At 38.4% G+C, this 26,688-nt stretch overlaps 1 protein-coding gene across 2 annotated transcripts in view; it reads left to right on the top strand.

Annotated features, from left to right (window-relative positions):
- CPS1 (carbamoyl-phosphate synthase 1, mitochondrial) overlaps positions 1–26,688 on the top strand; it is a 191,552-nt gene that overhangs the window by 13,433 nt on the left and 151,431 nt on the right. Inside the window, exon 2 of one of the 2 annotated variants that reach the window (XM_011932322.1) lies at positions 21,785–22,015. The exons of the other annotated variant lie outside the window; for it this stretch is intronic. Coding sequence (XP_011787712.1) covers positions 21,998–22,015 — 18 coding nt within the window. The 5' untranslated portion in view covers positions 21,785–21,997. The remainder of the gene's footprint in view (positions 1–21,784; positions 22,016–26,688) is intronic. 2 annotated transcript variants of the gene reach the window in all.

Genomic DNA, 26,688 nt, shown 5'->3' with positions numbered 1-26,688 from the left:
TTTGGCAGAGTCTTGCTCTGTCGCCAGGCTGGAGTGCAGTGGTGCAATCTTGGCTCACTGCAACCTCCACCTCCCAGTTCAAGCAATTCTCCTGTCTCAGCCTCCCAAGTAGCTGGGACGACAGGTGCGTGCCACCATGCCCGGCTAATTTTTTGTATTTTTAGTAGAGACGGGATTTCACCATGTTAGCCAGGATGGTCTCTATCTCCTGACCTCACAATCCGCCCTCCTCAGATTCCCAGTGTGCTGGGATTACAGGTGTGAGCCACCGCACCTGGACATGATTGGTTTTTCCTGGTGTTCTGAGTGTCCTGTGGCAATGGGAAGTTACCATCTCACCTCCAATATTAAGGCACCAAGTTTCTACCTCTTGCCCCCTAAGAAAGGTGGGACCACCTTGAGCAGATCTGTCGCCCTGGTGAGTTTCAGATACGTGTCTCCTAAGAGGAACTTTCTGCTAGGTTAGCGGAGGGGGTCCTATAACAGCTGGAACACAGGCCTTCCCTTCATTCTGTTAACCTGAGGAATAGTCATATCATTCTACTCTCTCAGTTCTTGTTTCTTACCTTAGCAGGGAATTCAGTGGAGATTTAAGGGGGGTAGCAATAAAGCTTGTGAGAGTGCCTATGATCCACTTACAGCAATCAACACTATTGTAAGGGAGTTGCTAGATAACCAGGAACCTGGTGGCTGGGCAGAAGCCAACAAAGTTGACTGCTATGAATTTAGATTGAGGCCTACCAAAATACAAGTAGACAAGAGTTAGATTTCACTATCCCTTCAGAATTCTTTTTCTGTGCAATACCATTTTATGATTATATAACATTCATCATTTGGAAATCTCAACATAAGTTATAAGATATAGGAGCACTTGATGGCTGGAAAACCTTTAGACATAGTTATATAGTTTAATGACCCAAAACTTTCTGCTTTATGTACATATGAAAGTAGAGGTTCCAAAAGGTTAAGTTAATTGCTGTAGTCCTCTAGCAAGTCTCTATAGAAGTCAGAAATAGGACCGCTACTGTGGATAGATACTGGCTAATTTTTCTTTTTTAAGAAACGCAAGTAAAAGCATTTACTCTCATTGAAGTTTGATCATCTACAGAAAATAACTTTTAATGTGTTCTTTAGAATGAAGCATACATAGATAGTATCTGCCTTCTTCATTTCACCATGAAGCCTAGAGGGTGACCAGTAGCACAGAATTTAGTAGAAGATATTTTGGTTTTTGCCTGTCTTGCTTGTATGAATTTTAGAATCTGTAAGTTCTTTGAGAAAGGTTATATACTCAGGATATGTAGTAAGAGTGCACAAAAATTGAATTATTAATAACTAAAATAAGAAAAGAAGTTTATATTGCAGGGGTTTTTAAAACTTTTTTTGTGTCTTGACTGCTTTGGCTGTCTAGTGAAGCCTATCAACCCCTCTTGGAGTATTGTTTTAACAAACAATATAAAATACAAAGGATTCAAAGAAAACATATCACATCGAAATACAGTTATAGAAATAATTTAAAACATTGTGGTAAACATAATGTGTATGCTTCTTATTTACACATTATAAACAGAATCTAGTTGCTGGGCTAATAATAAAATAAATGTAAAGTACTGACACATACAGATTTTCAAGACATCTGCAACAACTGTAATAATAAATAAAAACATCTGTAAGTCCTATCTGTGATGAAGTCACAGGTTCTGCTAATAAGACTGTGTTTTGGTGCCTGCATTTATATTTGAACAGAAAACTAAATTTCAGTTATATGTTAGTGAAAATAATGATGGAATTTTTCTTTTCAGTTCAAGTTTATGGATCCTTTGAATTCTCTCCCTGGACTCCTCTCTGTGGGTTCAAGGTTAAGAAGTCTTCTGTTGGGTTTTCAGCTCATCTTTCATCACTTGCTTCTCTGAGATGATGCTCAAATACTGGTTACAAATAGGAGACTAAATGATAAATTCATTGGATGGGAATTGAGGGGAGTTAGCAGAAGATTTCTGTAAGAACACAGTCTGGGTGTCCCAAAGCAAGTTATAAAGTAATACAATTTTCCTTTGGTCCCACTCACCATCCTTTCTGCATCATCCTCCTCCAAGTCTGGTGCTCAGTGCTTCTGAATGAGATGAACAATTCAATTAGATGTGATTGTTAGTCACAATGTTTTAGTCTTCCCATGGATGTATTACGTATATATATATATTTACATATATTCTACAGGAAGTGGCACTATTTAATCAAGGAAATCCAATGCCAATAATGGATTTTGGGGATCTACTCAGGATAGATGGCTAAAGTGATATTTTTGGCCATTACTGACACCTTTCAGTCACCTAATGATTGGCTGTTTGTCTTGCCTATTTGTAAGTCAGTAGTAAGTTTCATTTGGCAAACGAAGGAAGTAGTTGTTTTTCAGTTTGCTGTTGGTTTTACCTTTCCTGGCAGTAACGTTTCCTTAGGGGCAAGCAAATACTCCTTCAAGTTGAACATCTCGTTTACAGCACTGTCATTTGAGGTGATAGTTATTTGTAGTTTGTAGAGGAATTATTTCATTCATATGAGTGAACAGATGGGTTAATAAAGCTGTCTGAAGTTGTAAACTGGTACACAGACTATTTCAGGGAAAACCATCATGATGTCATGATGCCGAATGCTGAACTATCAATAGACTATTAGGTTACAAGCACCTTGAAAACCAGAATTAAACCTAATCTAAACCCAAGCCATAGCAACAGAGTAGCGAGGTAGGCTTTACTTTCAGTCTTCAAGAAGTGAAGGTAGCTTGGCATCTGCTGCTTTCATGCAGTCATTAGAACATTTAAAGAAAACGTGTAAGCTGTGACAACGTTTATTTCATGAGAAAAAAATGGGTTTGTATAATTTTATTCTGAAATGTGTTTCCTTTATTTTCTAACTATAAGATGATTCTGACATCTTCAAAAACATCATCACATAAATGCAAGCTTTTTTAAAGAACTAAAACTTTATAGAACTTTAGGTGAAGGGATTCTGCAAGGACTGTGACATCTGATGGGAGAGTGCTTACGTGTGATGTGTACAGAGACCTGACAAGAGCTACTTCAAAGTTTTACAAAACTTGTCAGAAGTCTTATAACTCATACCAAAGGAAAGATAACAGCAATCAAAGTTGTAAACAAACTAGATGTTGCTGGCTAGTAAGACTTCTCTACATAGACCCTAAACGGCCCTATTGTCAAGATTTGTGTGGGAGATGCAAAGGCAAACACCTATCCTGTGTGAGCACTTTCAGCTTCAAATAGCATTTCAATAAATGAATGCAAAAAATAGTAAAAAAATATGTCAGGATCATGGCTGGGGGCTAGGGCTAAAAAAATTATTTGTTATTTTAATTGTGTGCCCAAGCTCTCTACTTTTTGTAGTGAGCTCTGTTTTGTCTTATACTTCAGTGAAGTATGCACTGCATACTGAGATTTGTTTGAAGCCACATAAGAAGGAAAGATTGGGAAGGCAGTGAGGGAGTCTGCCACGGTTGCTGGTTCTCTATGAGGCTCAATTGTTGGGGTGCACCTGGCATGCAACACTGATGCCTGACAATATAAAGCGATGGCTTTCAGCTCTGGCTGCACGTTATAATAATCTAGCAAGCTTCTAAAATATACCAATTAAGTTAGAACCTTTTGGGGTGGGATTCTGTCTTTGATATACACTAAAAACACTCCAGATGATTCTTATATGCAGCCAGGGTTGAAAATCATTGGTAAAATGGGTGCAAATATCAGTCCATAAACTCAAACGCACAAGAAGCAGAACTTAATTTTCTATTCCCAGCCTCAATTTTGCTGCTAACTTCATTCTTTTTTATGGTTTACGTAATCCTATAGTTCAGAGTTCTTATGCAGTGCAAAATTTTGAGGAGCAGAGGAACCTCTTATTTGTAAGTCATCTGTCCACTAAAGTTACCACTGGATGTCTATCATGCCATTAACATGTAGCATGCTTGGAGAACTGGCATCTTTCTGTGTTGTGCCTCCATTCAAGGACTAGGTCTAGGGCTAAGGGATGCCATAAAACTCAGTAGTCACATACGTCATATTTTAATGTATAATTACTGATATCTAAATTAATGCAAAAAATCCACAATGAACAAAATATCAAGTTTAAATAAAAACAGTGTCAGTACCCTCTCTGTCCCCAGCTTTTCTCCTTGTGGTAGGAAATACTGCCTCTGTAGCAATATGCAGACTGCAGTTTCTTCCCGCTTGTCTCTTCCAGTTGAGGAAAATGTCATTTAATCCAGGAAAAATATTTTTCCTTTTGTGTTTCTGTCTTGCATATTTAATCTACTCTGGAGAACATTATTTTGTACACCTCTTTCCATATTAGGTATAAAGTTTTGGAAAAAAGTACATGAAGAAAAACAATCAGCAGGCAACTTCCAATGTCTGCTTTGCCATTTCTCTCTTGTCAGCATAGAATTCACTACCTGCTTGAGGTATATGTGACTGTGTATGTGTGTGTGTAGGTGAGCGTGTGTGTGTGCATGAAGGGATGGAGTGCCATAAGGGTCTCCTTCCCTCCCTCTTTTCTTTTTTTTCCTCCCTCCCTCCCTCCCTCCTTCCTTACCATCCTCCCCTCTTTAGAAACCTCCCTGTGTCCTTCCTTCCTTTCTGCAAAATAAAGGCAAATTGGTAGGAAACTTAAGATATTTTTTATTATTTCTCAAATACTCAGATACTATTGTTGCCAACATGCCCTGTCCTCTATACAGGGAATTTCTTGGACTTGCACCTCACCAAAAACTTCCTCCTAGTAGGGGCACTAGGAGCTTCTGTGGCATCTGTCCCTGGGTTCTCTGATTTGCACAAGATAATGCTCAACTTTTCCACTCCGCATTTTACTATCTGAGGAATTAAACCAAAACTCTGTATGTCTCTCTGTCTCCAGAGCCTTTGGTGGAAACAAGTCCTTCTGTCTTTGCTTCTCCTATCTCTCAGATGGTGGTTGATAACCCCCATCTTGCTATCAGCATTTCCTGCCTCTGTTCCTTGGGTGTCTTGAATAAATAATTTCCTTTTCTTCCAGACACAAATAAGAGCTAACATAGGAATTAACTTAAGCAAATTGGATCTTTTCGAGGAGCTCCTGTGCAAAGATGTCTGGATGTCAGCAGATCATGTATCTCGGCAAGAGAGAAGGACAATGAATTCACGGAGGCTAGATCATCTAGGGCCCTACTTGCAAAGAATTTGGCTGTTTCTCAGAATGAGATGAGAATATCAGAGGATATTGAACAGAGAAGTGACATAACCTACACAGAACGTAACCTTAGTTGCACTACTCTCTTGCTAGCTTCCTGCTATTCCTCAAACATGCAGGCACACTTCCTCCTCAGGGCTCTCCTACTTGCTCTTCTAACTGCTTGAGACGTTTGCCCCACAGATAACTGCATGGCTCAGTGCCTCACCTTCTCAGCAGCATCCTTCCTGGTCACCCTATTTAATACTTAAACTTCTTATACCTTTTTCTTCCCTAGTTTATTTTCCTTCATTGCATTTATCTAATACTATGTGTTAACTATGTCATTTATTTTCTGCCAAAGAAAAATAACTATATTCTGGAAAGCTGGTCTTTTTTTTAATCAAATAGGGATGGAACTCTTTTAACTGATTGTATCTTTCCTTCTTTTTTTCGGAATTAGCTCTAATAAGCTCAGCAAACTTTGTGTAAGATCTAATTAAGGAGTATCTTCTTGTATGCTAACTCTTCCAGATTTCATCTTACTATTTGGTCATCATTACCTTTGACCCTGATTTAAAAATTTTAAAAATGTATTACTGTTTCATATCTACTTTTGTTTCAAATAATCTTTAAGCAAGGCATGTCATAAATAAGAATTTATCCTTATATCTCCTACAACCAGTGAAGTTTGTGCACATAGAATATGTTAAGTTGAATATGATATGTAAAATGTAATAAAATGTTAAAAATATTCATATCCTATTTACCTTGGGAGGTTTATACTTTTTTTTATAATTTCAAATTTTATGTTAGATTTGGGGGTAAATGAGCAGGTTTGTTACATGGGTATATTGTGTCATGCTGAGGTTTGGGATACAAATGATCCCATCCCCCAGATACTGAGCATAGTACCCAACAGTTTTTCAACCTTGTCCCCATGCCTCTCTCCCCACTCCAGCAGTCCTCAGTTTCTATTGTTGCCATTTTTGTGTCCATGAGTACTCAATGTTTAGGTCCCACTTATAGGCGAGAACGTGCAGTATTTGGTGTTTTGTTCCTGCATTAATTCGCTTAGGATAATAGCCCCAGCTGCATCCACATTGCTGGAAAGAACATGATTTCATTCTTTTTTATGGCTGTTTAGTATCCCATGGTGTACATGTAGCACATTTTCTGTATCCAATCTACCTTTAATGGGCACTTAGGTTGATTCTATGTCTTTGATATTCTGAAGAGTGCTGCAATAAACATGTGCATGCATGTGTCTTTTTGGTAGAACAATTTATCATATATATGTGTGTGTGTGTGTGTATATGTGTGTGTGTGTGTGTGTGTGTGTGTGTGTGTGTGTGTGTATATCCAGTAATGCAGTAATGGGATTACTGGACTGAATGGTAGTTCTGCTTTGAGTTCTTTGAGAAATCTCCAAACTGCTTTCCACAGTGGCTGACCTAATTAACATTCCCATCAACAGTGTATAACCATTCCTTTTTCTCCACAGCCTCACCAGCATCTATTGTTTTTTGACTTTTTAATAATGGCCATTCTTACGGGTATGAGATTGTATCTTATTTTGGTTTCGACTTGTGTTTCTCTGATGATTAGTTATGTGGAGCATTTTTTTCATGTTTGCTGACATATGAAGATGACATATGTTGTATGTCTTCTTGTTGGAAGTGTCTGTCCATATCTTTTGCCCATTTTTTAATGGGGTTTGAGCATCGAATATTTTTCAACTTGTTTGTGTCATCTATTATTTATTTGAGCAGTGTTTTGTAGTTCTCCTTGTATAAATCTTTCACCTACTTGGTTAAATATATTTCTAGGTATTTTATTTTACTTTTTTCTGTGGCTATCATAAATGGGATTGCATTCTTGATTTGGTTCTCAGTTTGAGTGTTATTGGTGTATGGAAATGCTAGTGAGTTTTGACACTGATTTTGTATTGTAAAACTTTACAAAGTTATTTATCCATTCCAGGAGTCTTTTGGTGGGTCTTTAGGATTTTCTAGGCATAAAATCATATCAGTGAAGACAGTTTGACATCTTCTTTACTTATTTGGATGCCTTTTATTTCCCTCTCTTTCCTTCAAGCCAGAGATTTATCTAGGCGTGGAGCTGGGAAACTTTCTTGGCCCCAAGTTCTCTGCATAGGGATGGAAGGTGGCCTAAATTCCTATTCCAGGAGAGTGGGTGCTCTAGGTGCCTGGAGATCTGACTGGGTGTGGAGGGTAGAGGGCCTTTCTGGACAACAATCTCTTCACAGAAGGGGTGGGAGAGCTCAGGCTGGCAAGCCAGGATAACAGGTGCTCTTACTGCCTAGGGATATGCCTGTGCATGGAGTAAAGAGGACTGTGCTTCACCATGGTGTCTGAATAGGATGGGTGGGCTGGCTCAGGCTGTTGATTCAGGTGAGTGGGTACTCCAAATGCCTGGAGATCTGCCAGAGTGTGGAGTGTTGAGGGCCTGGGCTTCACCACAGTCTCTATACAGTAATGGTTGGGTGGCTTGGTATGCTGATTTGGGTGAATGGTAGCTGCAACTGCTAGGAGATCTGCCTGGGCATGGAGCAGAGAGGGCCCTGCTGTACCATGATCTCTGCACAGGCAGGGTGGGGTATCTCAGGTTGCTAGTCAATGTCACCAGGTGTTTCAAATACCTGGATTTCTGCCTGGGGGTGGAGTAGAGAGGGACCCACTGCACCATGATCTCAGAGAAGGAGGTTGGGCCACCAAGAAATCATACACATAAACCTGTTTCATGTCTCCAACCTGGTCCTGGTTGCAAGTCTCCTCATCCAGGAGAAACCGCAGCTTTAGCACCTTTCCTCCAGCTCTAGGCCTGTGACAGGGGAGATTACAATTCTAGTGCCTACTGATGAGGCACTTGCTATAATTCTGGCTGTGGAGACCTCTACATCACTCCAGAGCAAGCGCTCCAATCTCTGGCCCAAGACAAAAAATGTCTGTGCAGCCATGGTGCCAGATTGTCAAAGAATGGCTGACTTTGTATGCACTCGGGTTAAAAATAGCATCCTGCTTTCAGTCCTGGGTCTGAGAAAATGCCTGCAGCTTTTCTCTGTGTCTTTTCCTCTCAGCACCGCCAAGCCTCTCTCCAAGTTAGCTCCAGGACTTGGGAGAAAAAAAGTGCTCTCCCTCAGCCTGGGTTGCTGGGATCCCCAGTGGAAAGGTGAATAACAGAGGGAGGTTCTCTTCCCCTCTCACCTACTGGGGCTTCACACATTGACAGCCAGACGCCGTCACAGGAGCTGTTTGCTCATGTGCTTCTTGGGAGCTGGGGGTATCTTTCACAATTCCAGTGGATTTCTGTTGTATTAGCTTATTCTCACAGTGCTATTCAAAACTTACCAAGACTGGGTAATTTATAAAGAAAAAAGGTTTAGGCACGGTGGCTCATGCCTGTAATCCCAGCACTTTGGGAGGCTGAGGCGGGCAGATCACAAAGTCAGGAGATCGAGACCATCCTGGCTAACACAGTGAAACCCCATCTCTACTAAAAATACAAAAAAATTAGCCGGGCGTGGTGGCGGGCACCTGTAGTCCCAGCTACTGGGGAGGCTGAGGCAGGAGAATGGCGTGAACCTGGGAGGCGGAGCTTACAGTGAGCCAAGATCGTGCCACTGCACTCCAGCCTGGGTGACAGAGCAAGACTCTATCTCAAAAAAAAAAAAAAAAAAGAAAAGAAAAAAGGTTTAATGGACTCACAGTTCTCCATGGTTTTTAGGGGAGGCCTCAGGGAACTTACAATCATGGTGGAAGGCACCTCTTCACAGGGTGGCAGGTGAGAGAATGAGTGCCAAGCAAAGTGGGAAGCCCATTATATAACCATCAGATCTCATGAGAACTGATTCACTATCATGAGAACAGCATAGGGGAAACCACCCCCATGATTCAATTATCTCCACCTGATCCCACCCTCAACACCTGGGACATCACAATTCAGGATGAGATTTCTGTGGGGACACAGCCACATGATATTATTCCACCCCAGCTCCTCCAAAATCTCATACCCTCACATTTCAAAACACAATCATGCCCTTCCAACAGTCCCTCAAAGTCTTAATTCACTCCAGCATTAACCCAAAAGTCCAAGTCCAAAGTTTCATCTGAGATAAGGCAAGTCTCTTCTGCCTATGAGGCTGTAAAATCCAAAGTAAGTTAGTTCCTTCCTAGATACAATGGAGGTAAAGGCCTTGGGTAAATACACCTATTCCAAATGGGAGAAATTGGTCAAAACAAATGGTCTACAGTCCCCATGCAAGTCTGACATCCAATAAGGCAGTCATTAAAACTTAAAGTTCCAAAATGATCTCCTTTGACTCCATGTCTCATATCCAGGTCACATTGATGCAAGAGGTAGGCTTCCACAGCCTTGGCAGCTCTGCCCCTGTGGCTTTGCAGGGTGCAGATCCCTCCCAGCTGCTTTTGCCACTGGCACTGAGTGTCTGCAGTTTTCCAGGTGCACTGTGAAAGCTGTTGGTGGATCTGCCATTCTGGGGTCTGAAGGATGGTGGCCCGCTTCTCACAGCTCCACTAGGCAGTGCCCCAGTGCGGACTTAGTGTGGGAGCTCTGACTCCACCTTTCTCTTCCACACTGCCCTAGCAGAGGTTCTCCATGAGGGCTCCACCCCTGCAGCAAATTTCTGTTTGGACATCTAGGTGTTTCCATATATCCTCTGAAATCTAGGTGGAGGTCCCCAAACCTGAATTCTTGACTGTGTACCCACAGGCTCAACACCATGTGAAACCTGCCAGGCTTGGGGCTTGTACCCTCTGAAGCCATGGCCAGAGCTGTACCTTGGCCTTTTTTAGGCATGGCTAGAGTGGCTGGGAAACAGGGCACCAAGTGTCTAGGCTGCGCACAGCAGGGAGGCCCTGGGCCTGGTCCACAAAACCATTTTTTCCTTCCAAGCCTCTGGGCCTGTGATGGGAGGGGCTGCCATGAAGGTGACTGACATACCCTGGGGACATTTTCCCCATTGTCTTGGTGATTAACATTCTGCTTCTTGTTACTTACGCAAATTGCTGTGATGGGCTTGAATTTCTTCTCAGGAAATGGGTTTTTCTTTTCTATTGCATTGTCAGGCTGCAAATTTTCCAAACTTTTATGCTCTGCTTCCCTTTTAAACATAAGTTCCAATTCAACATCATATCTTTGTGAATATGTAAAACTGGATGATTTTAACAGCATCCAAGTCGTCACATCTTGAATGCTTTGCTGCTTAGAAATTTCTTCTACCAGATACCCTAAATCATCTCTCTCACGTTCAAAGTTCCACAGATCTCTAGGGCAGAGGCAAAATGCCACCAGTCCCTTTGCTAAAGCATAGCAAGATCCATCTTTATTCTAGTTCCCAACAAGTTTCTCATCTTTATCTGAGACCACCTCAGCCTGGGCTTCATTGTCCATATCTCTGTCAGCATTTTGGTCAAAATCATTTGACAAGTCTCCAAACTTTCTCACATCTCCCTGTCTTCTTCTGAGCCCTCCAAACTGTTCCAACCTCTGCCTGTTACCCAGTTCTAAAGTCACATCCACATTTTCAGGTATTTTTACAGCAGCCCCCCACTACCCAGTACCAAGTTACTGTATTAGTCTGTTTTCATGCTGTTATGAAAAAAATTCCTAAGACTGTATAATTTATAAAGGAAAAAAGTTTAATTGACTCACAGTTCCACTTGGCTGGGGAGTCCTCAAGAAACTTATAATTATGGTGGAAGGCATCTCCTCACAGGGTGGCAGGAGAGAGAATGAGTGCCGAGGGATGGGGAAAGCCCTTTATGCAGCCATCAGTTCTTGTGAGAACCCACTCACTATCATGAGAACAGCATGGGGAAAACTGCCCCCATGATTCAATTATCTCCACCTGATCCCACCCTTGACACATGGAGGTTATCACAATTCCAGGTGAGATCTGAGTGGGGACACAGAGCCAAGCCATATCACCCATTTTCCTTCTTGAATTCATGCTCACAGAGTTGTTGATCTTTATGCACTATCTCGCTATTTCCAAGTGGCCGAGGCACACTGAAAGCTTCTCATCCACCGTCTTGGGAATAAAGCTCTCTCTCTCTCTCTCTCTCTCTATATATATATATATATAATGTTAAGAAGCATCTTTTCAAATAAATGCTGCTTGCATATGTTGATTTAGTTTTAGTTTGAACAATTTTGGAGTGGATTTCAGGACACGAGAGAGAAAAAAGCAAAGAGCAAAACAACTCTGCTTTAAAGGGAAGTGGTAGTTTCTGGGTCTGAGTGGTGCTTCTTGCTTCCCTCCTGCCCTGACCCTTCATAGTCTCCTGACTTTCACATTGCTCTAATAAGATATCTACATTTGAGTGAGGGGTTCAGTTTCTATCTCTGTTCTCCCAGCAACTAAATGAAAAAGGGTAACTTGTCCCTCGTCTTTACATTTTAAAACAAGGACGTGTTGGATTAGCTCAGTGGTTCTCAAGGTTTGATTCACCTAAAGTGAATGAAGAGCTTTTGAAAAATCCCAATTTCTTTGGCCCTTGTCATAGACATTCTGATTCCTTTTATTTGGTAGAAGACCCAGGCACTGATCTAATATTTAAAAGTTCTCTATATGGTTCTCTTGTGCAGGCAGAATTGAGACCATTGGCTTTGCTAAGATCTCTCCAGCACTGACATCCTGTGACTAGGTGGATAATTGAGCTCTTCCTAACTCTACAGAAAAAGAAACTAGGCATTGCATCGATAACCTCTTCAAGGTTATATTACGTGCTGCCACTAGATGGCGCAGGCAATTCTTGGGATGGAGGAGATTCTGGTTATTTGGGATTTTCATTTTCCCCGTGCAATATACTTGAGACACCCAGTTTAAGAAGCTTCGTGGGGGAATGACACTTTAGCTCCTTTCCCCAAGCTTGAGGCCCAGAAGGTACAGCTGTTCTGCTTGGCAACTTGATAGAGAGAGACTCATTAAACAAACGTTCTATCGTTTGAAGGGAGAAAGTAAAACCCCCGGCATAAATATTAGTTCACATTTTTCTTATTATTGCCCGCAGGTGTGTCTTCTTCCCTTCTCTGTGTCTTTCCCTCTCTTACTCTTTGTTGGTGACCTCTTCTTACCTTTATCTTTTCCCTTTTCTTGGTTTCTGTCTGTAACCACTGTTCATAAACTGGTTATGATGAATTTACAGGTGGATTAAATCTTAGTTTGCCACCTTTGTGGTAGATAAACATTTTAGGAATCCAAAAATGATACCTACGCAATATTCTTAGAAGGTCAACACATTCAGGTTACAAAGGAAAAATTGTTATTCAGGTGACTTCCTCTACAATGTTGTTTGTTCGCAGCAGCTGTGGCAGCACCCGCCAAATCCAGGAAGAAAGAATTTTATGCCGTATCAGGGAAAAACAGTCAAAATCCTCTCCTCTTTACAGCACAATTCGGGTGACGGCCAAAGCTCTTAGTGTACACACAAGCAGGGGTTTTTGCACAACAATAGGGTGTGCTTCTCTGATGCTTTTCATTGGAAGACCTCATAGTATATTGCTGTTTTATTCCATAAAGCTGCCTCTTTCCCCTGGGCTGTCAGAATGCGAAGATGTGTTGTTATTTTTTTTTTTTTTCAAAGAGATTGCATTCCTTCCTTGGCTTTGTTCCAGCCCAGCTGCTTGTCATTCAGGGAGATACTGCGCTCTCGGTGCCAGGATATACCACTGTGTTTTCTTCTTCCCTGAGTGACATGTACTGATGGGTCACTGCCTGAAACAGTGGAACAAGGCATGGTGTGTGTCCACCCGAGAAGATCCGTTGTTTATTCTTCCCTAATTTCCATCTAGCAGCATCAGGTTCCCATCTTCATTAAGAAACAAAACAACCAACCAAACAAATAAAACCCCACAAACAATGCAAAGTAAACCACCACAAATGCAAGAAAAAAGTGTTTTTTAACTTTTACATTAACGGCTAACATTGAGTGCATACTATATTCTGGATACTGTTTGAATCACTTGTCATATGTTGTGTCATTAATCCTCACATCAATGTCATGAGCTAGGTCCTATTATTATCCCCATTTTACAGATGAAGAAATTGAGTAAAAGTAGGATTAAGTAAGTTGCTCAATGTCATGCAGCTGATAAGTTGCTGAGCCAAGCTCTGAATCCGGGCAATCTGACAGTACACCTTAACTCTATATCTAGATTCCAAAGAGTTGTGTATTGGAGTCACAAGCAAATAAAGGATAGATTCTCCAACTGCATAGTTGTTAGAAAATGGTGTATGTCCTGTTAAGGTAGCTATATTTCTTTTGGTATAAGATCGAACAGATGCTCCAAACCCAGTTCTACCCCATTCTGGAGGACCTAAGTACATCGTGGCATACCCATTTCTTACTGGTAGAAAAATTAAGAGGAGGGAAACTTCCTTCTCAATTGTGACTGGGATCATTTAGTGTGTCTGCACAATCCTAAATGAATTTAGAAAGTGAACAATTGGGAGGATGATTTTTTTTTTTTTCTGACTCACTTCTACATTACTTAAAAGTACACAGGAATAGGGGCCGATATATAAGGCGTTTGGGAGCTTTTTCCCATTGGCCATATGTTAACTTCTTTAGGTCAACAGAAGTCTGGAAGCAGGAGGCCACCACTCACTCTGCCTAAGAGTGTGTTTTTAATGTAATTCATGTTACATTGGGTATGAAGAAAGCAGACAGCTTTCTGAAATGACCTATTTCTGAGGGAGTACAATCATATTGCAAAGGAAGCATCTAGAAGGAAGAAATTCATCCCATAATTAGGGTTCTGAAATATTTTCAATCAACATATAGGTTGGTGCAAAAGTAACTGTGGTTTTTACCATTGATAGTGGCTAAAACGACAATTACTTTTGCACCAACCTAATATCATGAAGAAGGAAAAGAAGCATAGTCCTTGCTAGAAAACAATGACAATCTCAATAGAAGAATCTAAGAGCTAGAAGACTCAGTTGAAAACAGCAGAATCATAGGGCAAATGTCCATGGGAGCTGTTGAAGAGAGACTCAGTATTCAAAGACTTTTACAACTTCATAAGCAAAGCTTAAGACTCAGCAATAGGCTCATATCACACTCCTGGTCAAACCTAATGAGACAAGGACGGTAATGGGGTATGCCTAGAACAACATAGAAAGGCGCTATTACCAGATCCACCTGGTTGAGGGTAAATACCAATTCCTTAATAAGGGAGGACTATAGACTAAACTCAAAACCAACTGAAATATTTTATAATTGCAAGCATATATACCTTGTATATTTTTCTCATTTACACACTGTGGTTTCAATAATCCTCAATAAATTTATTCACATCAATATCATTCTCTAAAGAATTTCTCTTAAGTCTTGTTCCACATGAGTCACTGAACCCCAAATTGAGCCAAATTTCAGATTCACCGATTAATTGCCTCCTGGTATTTCCTTGCCAACCACAGGCAGCTCAAGTTGGACATCATTAAAAGTGAACTTACCATTTTTCCCTAGCTCTCTTCATTGTCCTAGAGACCACATTTCAGAGAATGACAAAAGCAGCTGCATTGTTTCTCAAGCCCGAAACATGGATGGTGACTTTTATGTGTGTAAATATTTATTCATGTTTTTCTTTTATTATTATTTTTTCAACTTTTATTTTGGATTCAGACTTTACGTGTGCAGGTTCGTTACATGGGTATATTGTGTGATGCCGAGGTTGGGGATACAAATGATCCCATCACCCAGATAGTGAGCATAGTACCCGACAGTTTTCCAACCCTTGTCCCCATGCCTCCCAGTAGTCCCTAATTTCTGTAGTCCCTAATTTCTCTTGTTGTCATCTTTATGTTCATGAGTACCCAATGTTTAGCTCCCACTTAAAAGTAAGAACATGCAGTATTTGTTTTTTTCGTTCCTGCATTAATTTATTTACAATAATGGCCTCCAGCTGCATCCACATTGCTGGAAAGAACATGATTTCATTCATTTTTGTGGCTGTTTAGTATCCCATGGTGTCTATGTAGCACATTTTCTTTGTTCAATCTACCATTAATGGGCACCTAGGTTGACTCCATGTCTTTGCTATTCTGAAGAGTGCTGCATTGAACACGTGTACACATGTGTCTTTTTTAGTAGAACAATTTATTTTCTTTTGGATACATATATATCCTCCAGTAGTATATATCTGTCTCTATAATGGGATTGCTGGGTCAAATGGTAGTTCTGCTTTGAGTTCTTTGAGAAATCTCTAAACTGCTTTCTACAGTAGTGGAAACTAATTTACATTCCCATCAATAGTGTATAAGCATTCCCTTTTCTCCACAGCATCTCCAGCATCTGTTGGTTTTTGACTTTTTAATAACAGCCATTCCTACTGGTGTGAGATGGAATCTCACTGTGGTTTTGACTTGCATTTCTCTAAGTTATGTTGAGCATTTTTTCATGTTTGCTGACATATGAGAAGACATATGGTGTATGTCTTCTTGTGAGAAATGTCTGTCCATGTCTTTTGCCTGTTTAATGGGGTTAAGTTGGTTTTTGCCTGTTGAATTGTTGAAGTTCCTTATAGATTCCAGATAGTAGACCTTTGTTGGATGCATAGTTTGCAAATATTTTCTCCCATTCTGTAGGTTGTCTGTATACTCTGTTGATAGTTTCTTTTGCTGTGCAGAAGCTCTTTAGTTTAATTAGGTCCCACTTGTGAATTTTTGTTTCTGTTGCAAGTGCTTTTGAGGACTTAGTCATACATTCTTTCCCAAGGCCAATGTCCAGAATGGTGTTTCTTAGGCTTTCTTCTAGGATTCTTATAGTTTGAGGTCTTACATTAAATCTTTAATCCATCTTAAGTTACTTTTTGTATATGGTGAAATGTAGGAGTTCAGTGTCATTTTTTCTGCGTATGGGTAGTCAGATATCCCAGGACCATTTATTGAATAGGAAGTTCTTTCCCCATTGCTTGTTTTTGTTGACTTTGTCAAAGATCAGACAGCTGTAGGTATGTGGCTCTGTTTCTGGGCTCTCTATTCTGTTTCATTGGTCTATATGCCTGTTTTTGTAGCAGTAGCATGCTGTTTTTGTTGCTGTAGCCTTATAGTATAGCTTTAAGTTGGGTGATGTTATGTTTCCAGCTTTGTTCTTTTTGCTTAGTATTCCTTTGGCTTCTCAAGCTCTTTTTTAGTTCCGTATGAATTGTAGAATAGTTTTTTCTAGTTATGTAAAAAATGACATTGGTTGATTGATAGGAATAGTGTAGAATCTATAGATTGCTTTGGGAAGTGTGGCCATTTAAATAATACTGATTCTTTCAATCCATGAACATAAAATGTTTTTCCATTTGTTTGTGTCAACTATGATTTCTTTGAGGAGTGTTTTGTAGTTCTCCTTGTGGAGCTCTTTCACCTTCTTGGGTAGATGTATCCCTAGGTATTTTATTTTTCTGTAGCTATTGTCAATGAGACTGCATTCTTGATTAGGCTCTGAGCTTGAACATTATGGGTATGTAGAAATGCTATGGATTTTTGTACATTGATTTTGTATTGTGAAACTTTACTGAAGGTGTTTATCAGTTCCAGAAGCCTTTGGCAGGGTCTTTAGGGTTTTCTAGGCATAGAATCATATTGTCAGTGAAGAGAGATAGTTTGACTTCTTCTTTACCTGTTTGGATGCCTTTTATGTCCTTATCTTGCTTGATTAGTCTGCCTGGTACTTCTAGTACGACATTGAATTGGAATGGTAAGAATGGGCAACCTTCTCTTGTTCCACTTCTCAATGGAAATGCTTTGTTTTTTCTTTTTTCTTTTTTTGGTCTGTTTAGTGTGATGTTGGTTGTGCATTTGTCATAGATGACTCTTCTTATTTTCAGGTACATTGCTTCAGTGCCTAGTTTGTTGAGTTTTTCTTTTTTTTTTTTAAATCATGAAGGGATGTTGGATTTTGTCTAAAGCTTTTTCTACCTCTTTTATGATGATCAGGTTTTTTGTTGTTAATTATCTTTATGTGGTAAATCAAATTTATTGATTTGTGTATGTTGCATGAACTTTACACCCTAGGAATGAAGGCTACATCATCATGGTGAATTAACTTTTCAATATGCTGTCGAATTTGATTTGCTAGTATCATGTTGAGGATTTTTGTATCTATGTTGATCAGGAATATTGGCCTGTAGTTTTTTTTTCTTTGTGTCTTTGCCTGGTTTTTGTATCAGGTGAATCCTGGCTTCACAGAATGAGTTAGGAAGGAGTCCTTCCTCTTTCTGTTTTTGGAATAATTTCTAAAGAATTGAAACAAGCTCTTCTTTGTACGTCTAATAGAATTTTGCTGTGCATCTATTTGCTCTGGAGCTTTTTTTGGTTTGTAGGGTTTTTTTAATTACTGATCAATTTTGGAACTTGATACTGGTCTGTTAAGGGTTTCAATATTTCTTTCTGATTAAATGTTAGTAGATTGTGTGTTTCTAGGAATTTATGTATTTCCTCTTTCATAGTTTGTGTGTGTAGATGTGTTCATAGTTGTCTCTGAGAATCTTTTGTATTTCTGTGGGATCAGTGCTGTCACTTTTGTTGTTTCTGATTGTGCTTATTTGGATCTCTCTCTTTTTGTTGTTAATCTAGCTAGTGGTCTGTTGATCTTGTTTATTCTTTCAAGGAACCCACTTTTAGTTTTGTTGATTTTTCTTTGTGTAGATTTTTGTGTCTCAGTCTCATTCAGTTCCACTCTGACTTTCAGTTACTTCTTTGCTTTTGCTAGCTGTGAGGTTAGTTTCTTTATCTTTTTCTAGTTCCTGTAGGTGTGATGTTAGATCATTAATTTGAGATCTTTCTAGCTTTTTGAGGTGGGTATTTAGTGCTATAATCTTTTGTCATAACATTGCTTTTGCTGCATCACAGAGATTTTGGTATGTTATATCTCTGTTTTCATTTATTTAAAGGAAATTGAAAAAAAATTTCTTCCTTAATTTCATTGTTTACCCAGAAAGTCATTTAGGAGCAGGTTGTTATTAATTTCATGTAATTTTGTGGTTTTGAGAGATTGCTTTCTGTTTCATTCCACTGTGGTGTGAGAGTATTTCTATGTTTTTGAATTTATTGAAATTCAATAAATTTGAATAGCTTAGCATGTGGTTGACCTTGGAGTATGTTCTGTGTGTAGATGTGAAGGATGTATATTCTATGGTTGCTGGGTGGAGTATTTTGTAGATATCTATTAGTTACCATTTGTCAAGTGTCATATTTAAGTCCAGAATTTTTTTGTTAGTTTTCTGCCTCAATGATCTGTCTAATGCTGTCAGTGGGGTTTAAGTTCGATTGATGACTTCTTCTACTTCTCTCTTTCTTATTCTTTCTCCCGCACCACCTCATCCAATTGATTCACAATGCCTACACCTTCTATTTTCTAAATAACTCTTTAATTTAATTGCCTTTTCCTCTTTACCAGTGTCTTGGTAAAGTTCACAACCTTTTCACTTCTAACCTATATTATGGTCTTTCTGTCTCCACTGACCACATTCCTATGTGCTCTTCTCTTTGCTTTGGAGATTTTTCTAACATGCATATCTGATCACATTACTTCTCGTTTAAACTCCTTCAGTAGTTCTGTAGAGCCTTCAGGACAAAACTAAACTCTGCCTTACTGAATTAAGCACCTGATGATTTGAACTCTGGTTATCTCCACCTCATACCCCTACCTCATTCTTTGCATGCAGTGCTCCAGACGGGCTACTGGATCAGGTCTTGCTATCTTTATATATGCTGTTCTCTCTATCAGTCCCTGCTTGTCCTTCACAACTCAGCTCATGCTATCTTCTGCAGAAAGCTTTTAAACGATAGACCCCAGTTACCCCAGTTATATAGTTAAGACTTCAATTTTTCTTCGTTTCTTCAATATTTTCCCAATCCTTCTCTTTACCACATCTATGATATCAGGCTTCTCTTATTCTATATCAGTTATTTATTAAAATACTAGCTTGATTTTTTTTCTAATGTCCTTTTCCTGTCTCTATTCTTTGTCTTTATGCATATATTAATATATGTCTATTGGTGCTGAATTTTGGCTTAGTCTTTTCTATATCCCTATTTTATTTCTCTACATATTTTCCATATGATGTTTTATAAAGGAAGAAATATTTCATAAAGGACCTCATAATTCCACTTTATTAATAACATTAACCTAAGGAAAGCCCAAGACAAACACATCGAACTTTTTCACTAAGTTTTTTAACTTAGTCTTGCTGTAATCACACTGTTCTCAGCAGTTAAACGTTTAGTTGTATCAAAGACTAATATACTTTATTGGTGCATAATCTTCAAAGAGAGTCTTAAGGTCTCCAAACCAGAGAGCTAGCACAGGCATAGGTCAGAAGTCCACGGCGTGCTCATGACTTATTGTAAAGTAAAGGTTTCTGTTTGTCAATGATAAGACAAACAGACTACGATCAGCCCCATTCATAAATTTGGTCTGGGTCAGATGCAATTCATAGATATCAACCAATAGATGTGTGAATTGCAATTGTTAGTGGCCTTGAACTGCCCCACCTTGAATCCAGGAAATCAATGTGGCTTTGTTCAGCAGTGACTGCCTGAAAGGACCATAAATCAGGAGCCTCCATAGAACCCTTTTATTGTCAAGGTAATGGCAAAGAAAAATGATAGCAGTTATTCCATTTACAGAGTTTAGCCTTTTTTCTTCTTTCTGATTGCTGTTTCTCCCAGTTTTCTTTTTGTATCTGAGTAATCAGAGCACGTCGCTTTTGAATTATTTTCCTAGAGAAATGTGTGATATAAAACAGCGTAAAGCTCTCAGAAGGATGTCTTAAATAATTCGCCAAAACTCTTACGGCTATGCTGTAGTTTGAACTGACCAACGAAGTGGTCGTCCCAAATTAGAGTTTTCTACCTTTGTTAACTGTTAGCCACCATTTTTAATTTCACATCATAATTATATATCAGACCCAGGCCATTACACATGCTATCTATGTGACTGAAAGTTTTTCATTTTCCCCTATGAAAAGTGATTAGTAGCAGTAGATTGCTGATGGCAATGCTATGATAGTTTAAGTGCCATATGGTTTAAGAACCATACATGGTTCTGTATAGTCATGATGCCCTGACATTTTCGTATGTTGTGGTCTGTTGTGTCTTGCCAGAGATTTGCCAGTAATGTTTCTCAAGGTACCGAATATTATGAGTTTCTAGTTTTATAAATTAGACTAGATTTGCAGCGATCTTTATGATGATGCTGTTACTGCCATTTAATTTCTTTAGTGGGAGAGATAGTGTTGCTAGTGTTGCTAGAGCCATTTGTCCTAGGTATGTTAGCTAAATGCTAATTGTTGCTCAATATCTGCTCTCTTTCTTTTCCTTAGTAAAAGAAGACCAGCTTTTTCAAGTAGATAGATGGGTGGTTAGAATAAAGACTGTATTTCCCAACCATTCTTGGAGATAGATGTGGCCATTTACTATGTTCTGGCCAATGGAATGAAGGTGGAAGTAATGTGCAGCTTATAGAAAGTGTCTCCAAAGGGAATGGCTTGCTATTTTTTCTTCTTTCTTTTTTCTAGATGACTGGAATACAGATACGATGGCTGAGGCACCAGCAGCCATGTTGGACCTTGGGAAAGGAAGTCACATCAGAAAAGGAACAGGGTCTCTTATTCTGTGGAGCCTCATAGCTGCCCTACTGCTGTACTTAACAGATATGCGAGAGAATGAAGTTTCTAACTTATTTAAGCTTCAGGTATTTTTTTTCTGAACTAAATTCTCATTATTACAAAATACAAACAAAATAAAGATTGAGAACTGACACTGACAATTCCATGTTTCCTAAATTCCCAACCAACATTTCTGAATGCTGAACCTTTCCAGGTGGGTGACCTGCAGGCCCTTTCAATCTAAATTTAACAAATTCAGCTTATTATCTTACCCTCAAAATTTTCTCCTCTTGTGTTTTTTAAAGTTTTTGTTAATTCCAAATGAAAGCTTTAAAAACATCTTTAGTTCCTACCCTTCTCTCACCAATTATGTGAGTGAAACCAGCAGAGTTAAGATTTTATTCTGAAATGGTCTTAACAAAATCAGAATACAATCTTAAGTTTCTCCATGAGTTTCTGTAGAAAATTAGATGTGTTTATCAACTTGTGCCAAGTTGTTCCTTGCTCTTCGTATAACTGTCCCATCTTTTACACATTAATTATTAATTTTGCCTTACCAGAGTTGCTATTTAATACTTTAATTCAACTTCTGGAGAACTGATTGCATTTTGCCCAAGGTGTAATCCCACTTTCTGAAACTACAGATAAGTTATATGAAAATTCTTTAAAAATGAATAGACTATGTGCATCTAAAGTATTCCTAATATATTTCATATTCTTTTGATGCCATTCTGAAAGTGAAACTATAATTCATCTCTTTAGTATCAATAATAAACATTAAAAGAGTGTTGCATCTAAAGTTTGAAATACTGAAGTGTACAAAATTTCTGTCCTAGAAAGTGATGCTTAAAGAAATGTTAGTAGTTTGGCATAGGTCTAATTCTGAATCATTATTGTAATTGGCAACTATCATTATTTGTAGCTACCCATTATCTTCTAAATGGCCTTCAGAAATGATGGAGAAACTGACACATGAGTATTTCCTGCCCTACATGGATTTTGAACTTGAATTCCCAACCTTGCTTGCATCTAGATACAGGCACATGACCCAAGCCCCACCAGTCAGATGAACCCAATTGAAACTTCAGTTCAAAAGCATCCAGTATGAGGGAGCAGTGAAGTTTGCATTTTCCTGATGCAAATGTTGGAAGAAGTATTTGACTTTGGCGGGGGCCGGGGGTTGAGGGGGGGTGCGGGGAATAATTTGTGCAAAAGTTCCTAATGAAAAAATGACATTGCTCTGGGTTGTAGTGATATAATCAGAGATGCGTTCCAGCATATGGTGCTCAGAGGCAGCTCTGGTAGCTGTGGTTTTCTCATCAGCCTGTCTCTGTCATGTTCCTGGAAACACATCTATACGCTTATTGTTATATTCCTCATGTAAGTTCTGAGAAATACAAACCATCACTGTTTATTTACTTACATTTTTAAATCAAATTTCTGATTTATTCATGTATTCCAGTTTCTCCTAAGATGGTGATATATGCCTCGGTATTAATTTTGCTAAATTTATATAATTTTGATAAATATATAACACAGATATTTTAAAAGTTTATTAATGTATAATTGACATCCAATAAATTGTACTTATAAAGTATTTAATTTGATGCACTTTTACTTATGTATACATCTGTGAAACTATTGCCAGAGTCAAGATAGTTAATCTATCCATCACACCCAATGTTTCTTTATTTTATTTTACTTTAAGTTCTGAGATACATGTGCAGAACATGCAGGTTTGTTACATAGGTATGTATGTGCCTTGGTGGTTTGCTGCACCCATCAACCTGTCATCTAGGTTTTAAGCCCCACACGCTTTAGGTATTGGTCCTAATGCTCTCCCTCCCATTGCCCCCACCTCCTGACAGGCCCCAGTGTGTGATGTTCCCTTCCCTGTGTCCATGTGTTCTCATTGTTCAACTCCCACTTATAAGTGAGAACATGCACACTCAACGTTTCTTAATGCCTTTTCATTATCTCTCCTTTTTGCCTACCCTCTCTGTCTCTAGTTGACTCTTGATCTATTTCTGTCACTATAGATTAGTTTGAATTCTAACACTTTATATAAATGGAATCATACAGTATGGATTATCTTTTTGTCTAGCTTCTTTCACCAAACATAATTATTTTGAGGTCCCTCCACGTTGTTGTGTTTGGCAATCAATGGCTCATTTATTTTCATCCCTGAGTATTCCACGGTGCGAATGTACTACAATGTTTTTTACTCACTCATCTGTATGAATATCAGAATATTTGGGTTTGTTTCTAGCTACTACAAAATGAAGCTGCTAAGAGCATTAGTGTGCAAATGTTTTATGGGTATTTGTTGTCATTTCTCTTGAGGGAAAGGGGGGATCCAATGGGTGGATCATGTGGTGAGTGTATGTTAGGCTTTTTATGAAGCTTAAAAATTGTTTACCAAAGTGGTTGTAACATTTTATATTCCCACCAGCAGTGAATAGGAGTTCCAATTCCTAGAAGACCTCACCAACATTTGCCATGGCTAGTCTTTCAAATTGTAACCATTCTTATAGGTAGGTAATATCATCTCATGGTAGCTACAACTTGCATTTCTCTAATGGCTAAGTTTTTGAAAAGATTTCCTTGTTACAGAATCCTAGATTGACAGATTTTTTTTCTAGTAGTTTAAATATGCTTATCCTTAATCCTTAATCATCCTTTCATCCTCATCTTTTTTCTTTCTACATGTTTCCTTTTTTCTCAATTTTCAAGATTTTTCTCTTTATTAATGGTTTTGGGCAATTTTATTATAATATTCCTTAGTGTAGTTTTCTTCACGTTTCTTGTGCTTGAGGATCATTGAGCTTGCTTCTACTATCGGTTTATAGTTTTTTATCAAATTTAGAAGATTTTAACCACTGATTTTCACATAGTTTTCTCTTCCCTAATTTCTCCCTTTTGGGGAGTCATATATTGGACCACTTCAAGTTGCCTAACAGTTTACTATTGCTTTGTTTATTTTTTTAGAAAAAATTTTTCTTTTCATGTTTCATTTTTTACAGTTTCCATTGCTATGTGTTTGAGTTCATTGCTTTTTTCTTCTGCAATATATACTTAGGAGTTAATCCCATCCAGCAGATTTTTAATATCAGACATTGTAGTTTTTATCTCCATAAGTTCAATGCTTGTTTTTAAAAATATCTCTCATTACTCTACTTAACTGTTTTTACCTATGAAATTCAGTCATAATAACTACTTTAATTTCCTTATCAATTCTAAAATTTGGGTCAGTTCTGGGTTAGTTTGGATTGACTTATTTTTCTCCACATTATGAATATTTCCTGCTTCTTTGCATGCCTGGTAATTTTTTATTGGATGTCAGACACTGATTTATTTGATGCTAGAGATTTTTGTTTTATAATAAATATCCTTGAGTTTTGTTATAGGTCACAGCTAATTACTTGGTAACAGTTTGAGCCTTTTGGATCTTGCTCTTATAACTTCTTAGGTGGAATCAGGCCCATATATAGACTATGGCTAATAATTTCCCACTATTGAAACAAAGCTTCTCTCATTCTAATACTCTGTGAATTAGGTCTTTTAGTCTTTCTATTCCCTCTGATCTTTCCAGGTGGTTCTTTTTCTAGCCTTGGGTAACTTCTTCACATGCAAGTGTTGAATACTTCAGGGAGACCATCTGCAGATCACCAAAGTTCTTGATATATTCTGGATACATGTCTTTTCCAGTAATATGATTTACAAATATTTTCTGCCAGTCGGTGTTTTATGTTTTCATGTTCTTAACAATGTTTCTGAAGTCAAACTTTTAAGTTTTGATAAAGTCCAATTTATCATTCTTGTATTTTAAGGATCAAGCTTTGTGGTGTAGTTAAGTGTTATTTTAAGAATTTTTCTTTTAAGTTTAGCCAGAGTAGATTTTGTTGTTTGCAAGTGAGAAATGTAACTGATATGATAATTAAAGAAAAAGGCCAAGAGAAGTACATTTTCATTCCATAAATTTTGAATCTAAAATGTGAGTGAGATACTCTGGAATCATAACAATTTATTCTGGACTCATAGTTGCTGTTGCTTGCCTTTGCTTCTGTCAACCAGATAGTGCTATTGGATTGGCTACCAAGGAACATCCTTATCTGAATGGTTGAGGTTGTATCGATCTAAAAAATCTCCAGACATAATAGTGGACAGTTGCTATCACTTCTTGGTTTCATGGACCTCATCACCATCTTATATAATTAGAAAGAGCATACTACCATCTTGGTGAGACCTCAAATACAAAAAGAACACGTCCAAATTAAAATACCTCATGATAAATCTGTGATTTGGTCTTGGGTTCTTATGAGCAGGTAAAAGTGCTCTGTTGTATTGGAAATCATTTGATTGTGAAAAATGTTCTGACAGAGATCAATAATTAAATTAAGTGAACAATTATAATAATCCATAATTAAGGCAGTTAATCCATTACTTACTGTAAACAACTTAAAGCTACCATGGAATTCCAACATCTGAGCAAACTCTGATGAAATAAGAAAAGAACTGAATTAGAAAATGGGAGATCCAGGTTAAAGTCCTGGTCTTAACACTAACTAGCTGTGAGATATTGGGCAACTCTCTTTTCTTATCTAAGCTTCTGTTTTGTCATCTGTAAAATAAGCATGGGTGATGTAATGTGAAGTTCTTTATGTTTTTTCTGGACCTCACTGTCAGTATGGAGAACCAACTGGAAATACCTTCTTCACTGGCTTAAACCAGCAGACTTTATTTTAGGACAGAGTGAGTAGTTTGTTGCTAACAACTTTGGGGGATACTGGAGAAGGAAGAACCTGAAAAGGTAAGTTGGTTGTGGTGTTTGCACACTTTATTAAATTTCTTGTATAGATGTATGAGGTACAAGTGCAGTTTTGTTCCATGGATATATTGCATAATGGTGCAATATATCCATGGGTTTAGTGTAACCATTACCTACATAATGTATATTGTACCTGCTAAACAATTTCTCCTCTCTCACCTCCCTACTCTCCCACCTTTCCAAGTCTCCAGTGTCTTTTATTCTACACTCTGTGCCCACGTGTACACATTATTTAATCCAAAGAATGAATGCTCATGCAGGCACAACTAAAGTGCTTGGCATTATTTCCTGCAGTGAGTGTGCCTGAAGGTGAGGCAGAGATGGACCAGAAAGACTGACGTTTCTTTGGCCAGCAATACTGACCCTTTGCTCTTTACTAGAGGCAATGGCTTAATTGTGCAAATCAAATATGTGCTTAGTGGAGGGTACCTGAGGTCAAGGGCTAGCCATATAGATGACTATGAGGGAAATACAGTCTGCATTCCATGCTGGTCATTACTTTTTGTATATTCCCCAAAGTTTTGGTATACCATATTAATAAAACAATATATGCAAAAGCACCTACCAGAACAGCTGTTAGAATGCAGGCACTCAATGAACATAACTTCCCTTCTCCCAGCTTCCCCATGCCTTCCTTCTAACATGTACTATGCTCTTTGTCTTTTATAAACCTCTGGAGCCCTCTTACGGGTCTCTGACCATTCAGCGTTCTCAGTTTGAATCTGCCCTAGGCTTTGATTATTTTTCTATAGTTTTACTTTTATAAACATTTACTGACTGTACATATTTTTCTTTCTGGAACCTACATGATATCTAACTAGTGTAACCAAAGGGGAATTTATTTAGAAATAGGGTATTAACTTAACTCAACTAATATTTATTGAATGCTTACTGTATGCTAGTTAATATTATAGTGAGGAGGATATAGTAGGAAACAAGACTAATCAAAGTTCCTGTCTCCATGGAGCTTACACTCAAAATAATGCGAAGTAGGACTA

The sequence above is a fragment of the Colobus angolensis genome, unplaced genomic scaffold (genome assembly GCF_000951035.1).
Source record: "Colobus angolensis palliatus isolate OR3802 unplaced genomic scaffold, Cang.pa_1.0 Scaffold95, whole genome shotgun sequence".
NCBI lineage: Eukaryota > Metazoa > Chordata > Mammalia > Primates > Cercopithecidae > Colobus > Colobus angolensis.
The sequence above is the reverse complement of the archived record's forward strand: the minus strand, read 5'-3'. Positions and strand labels throughout refer to the sequence as shown.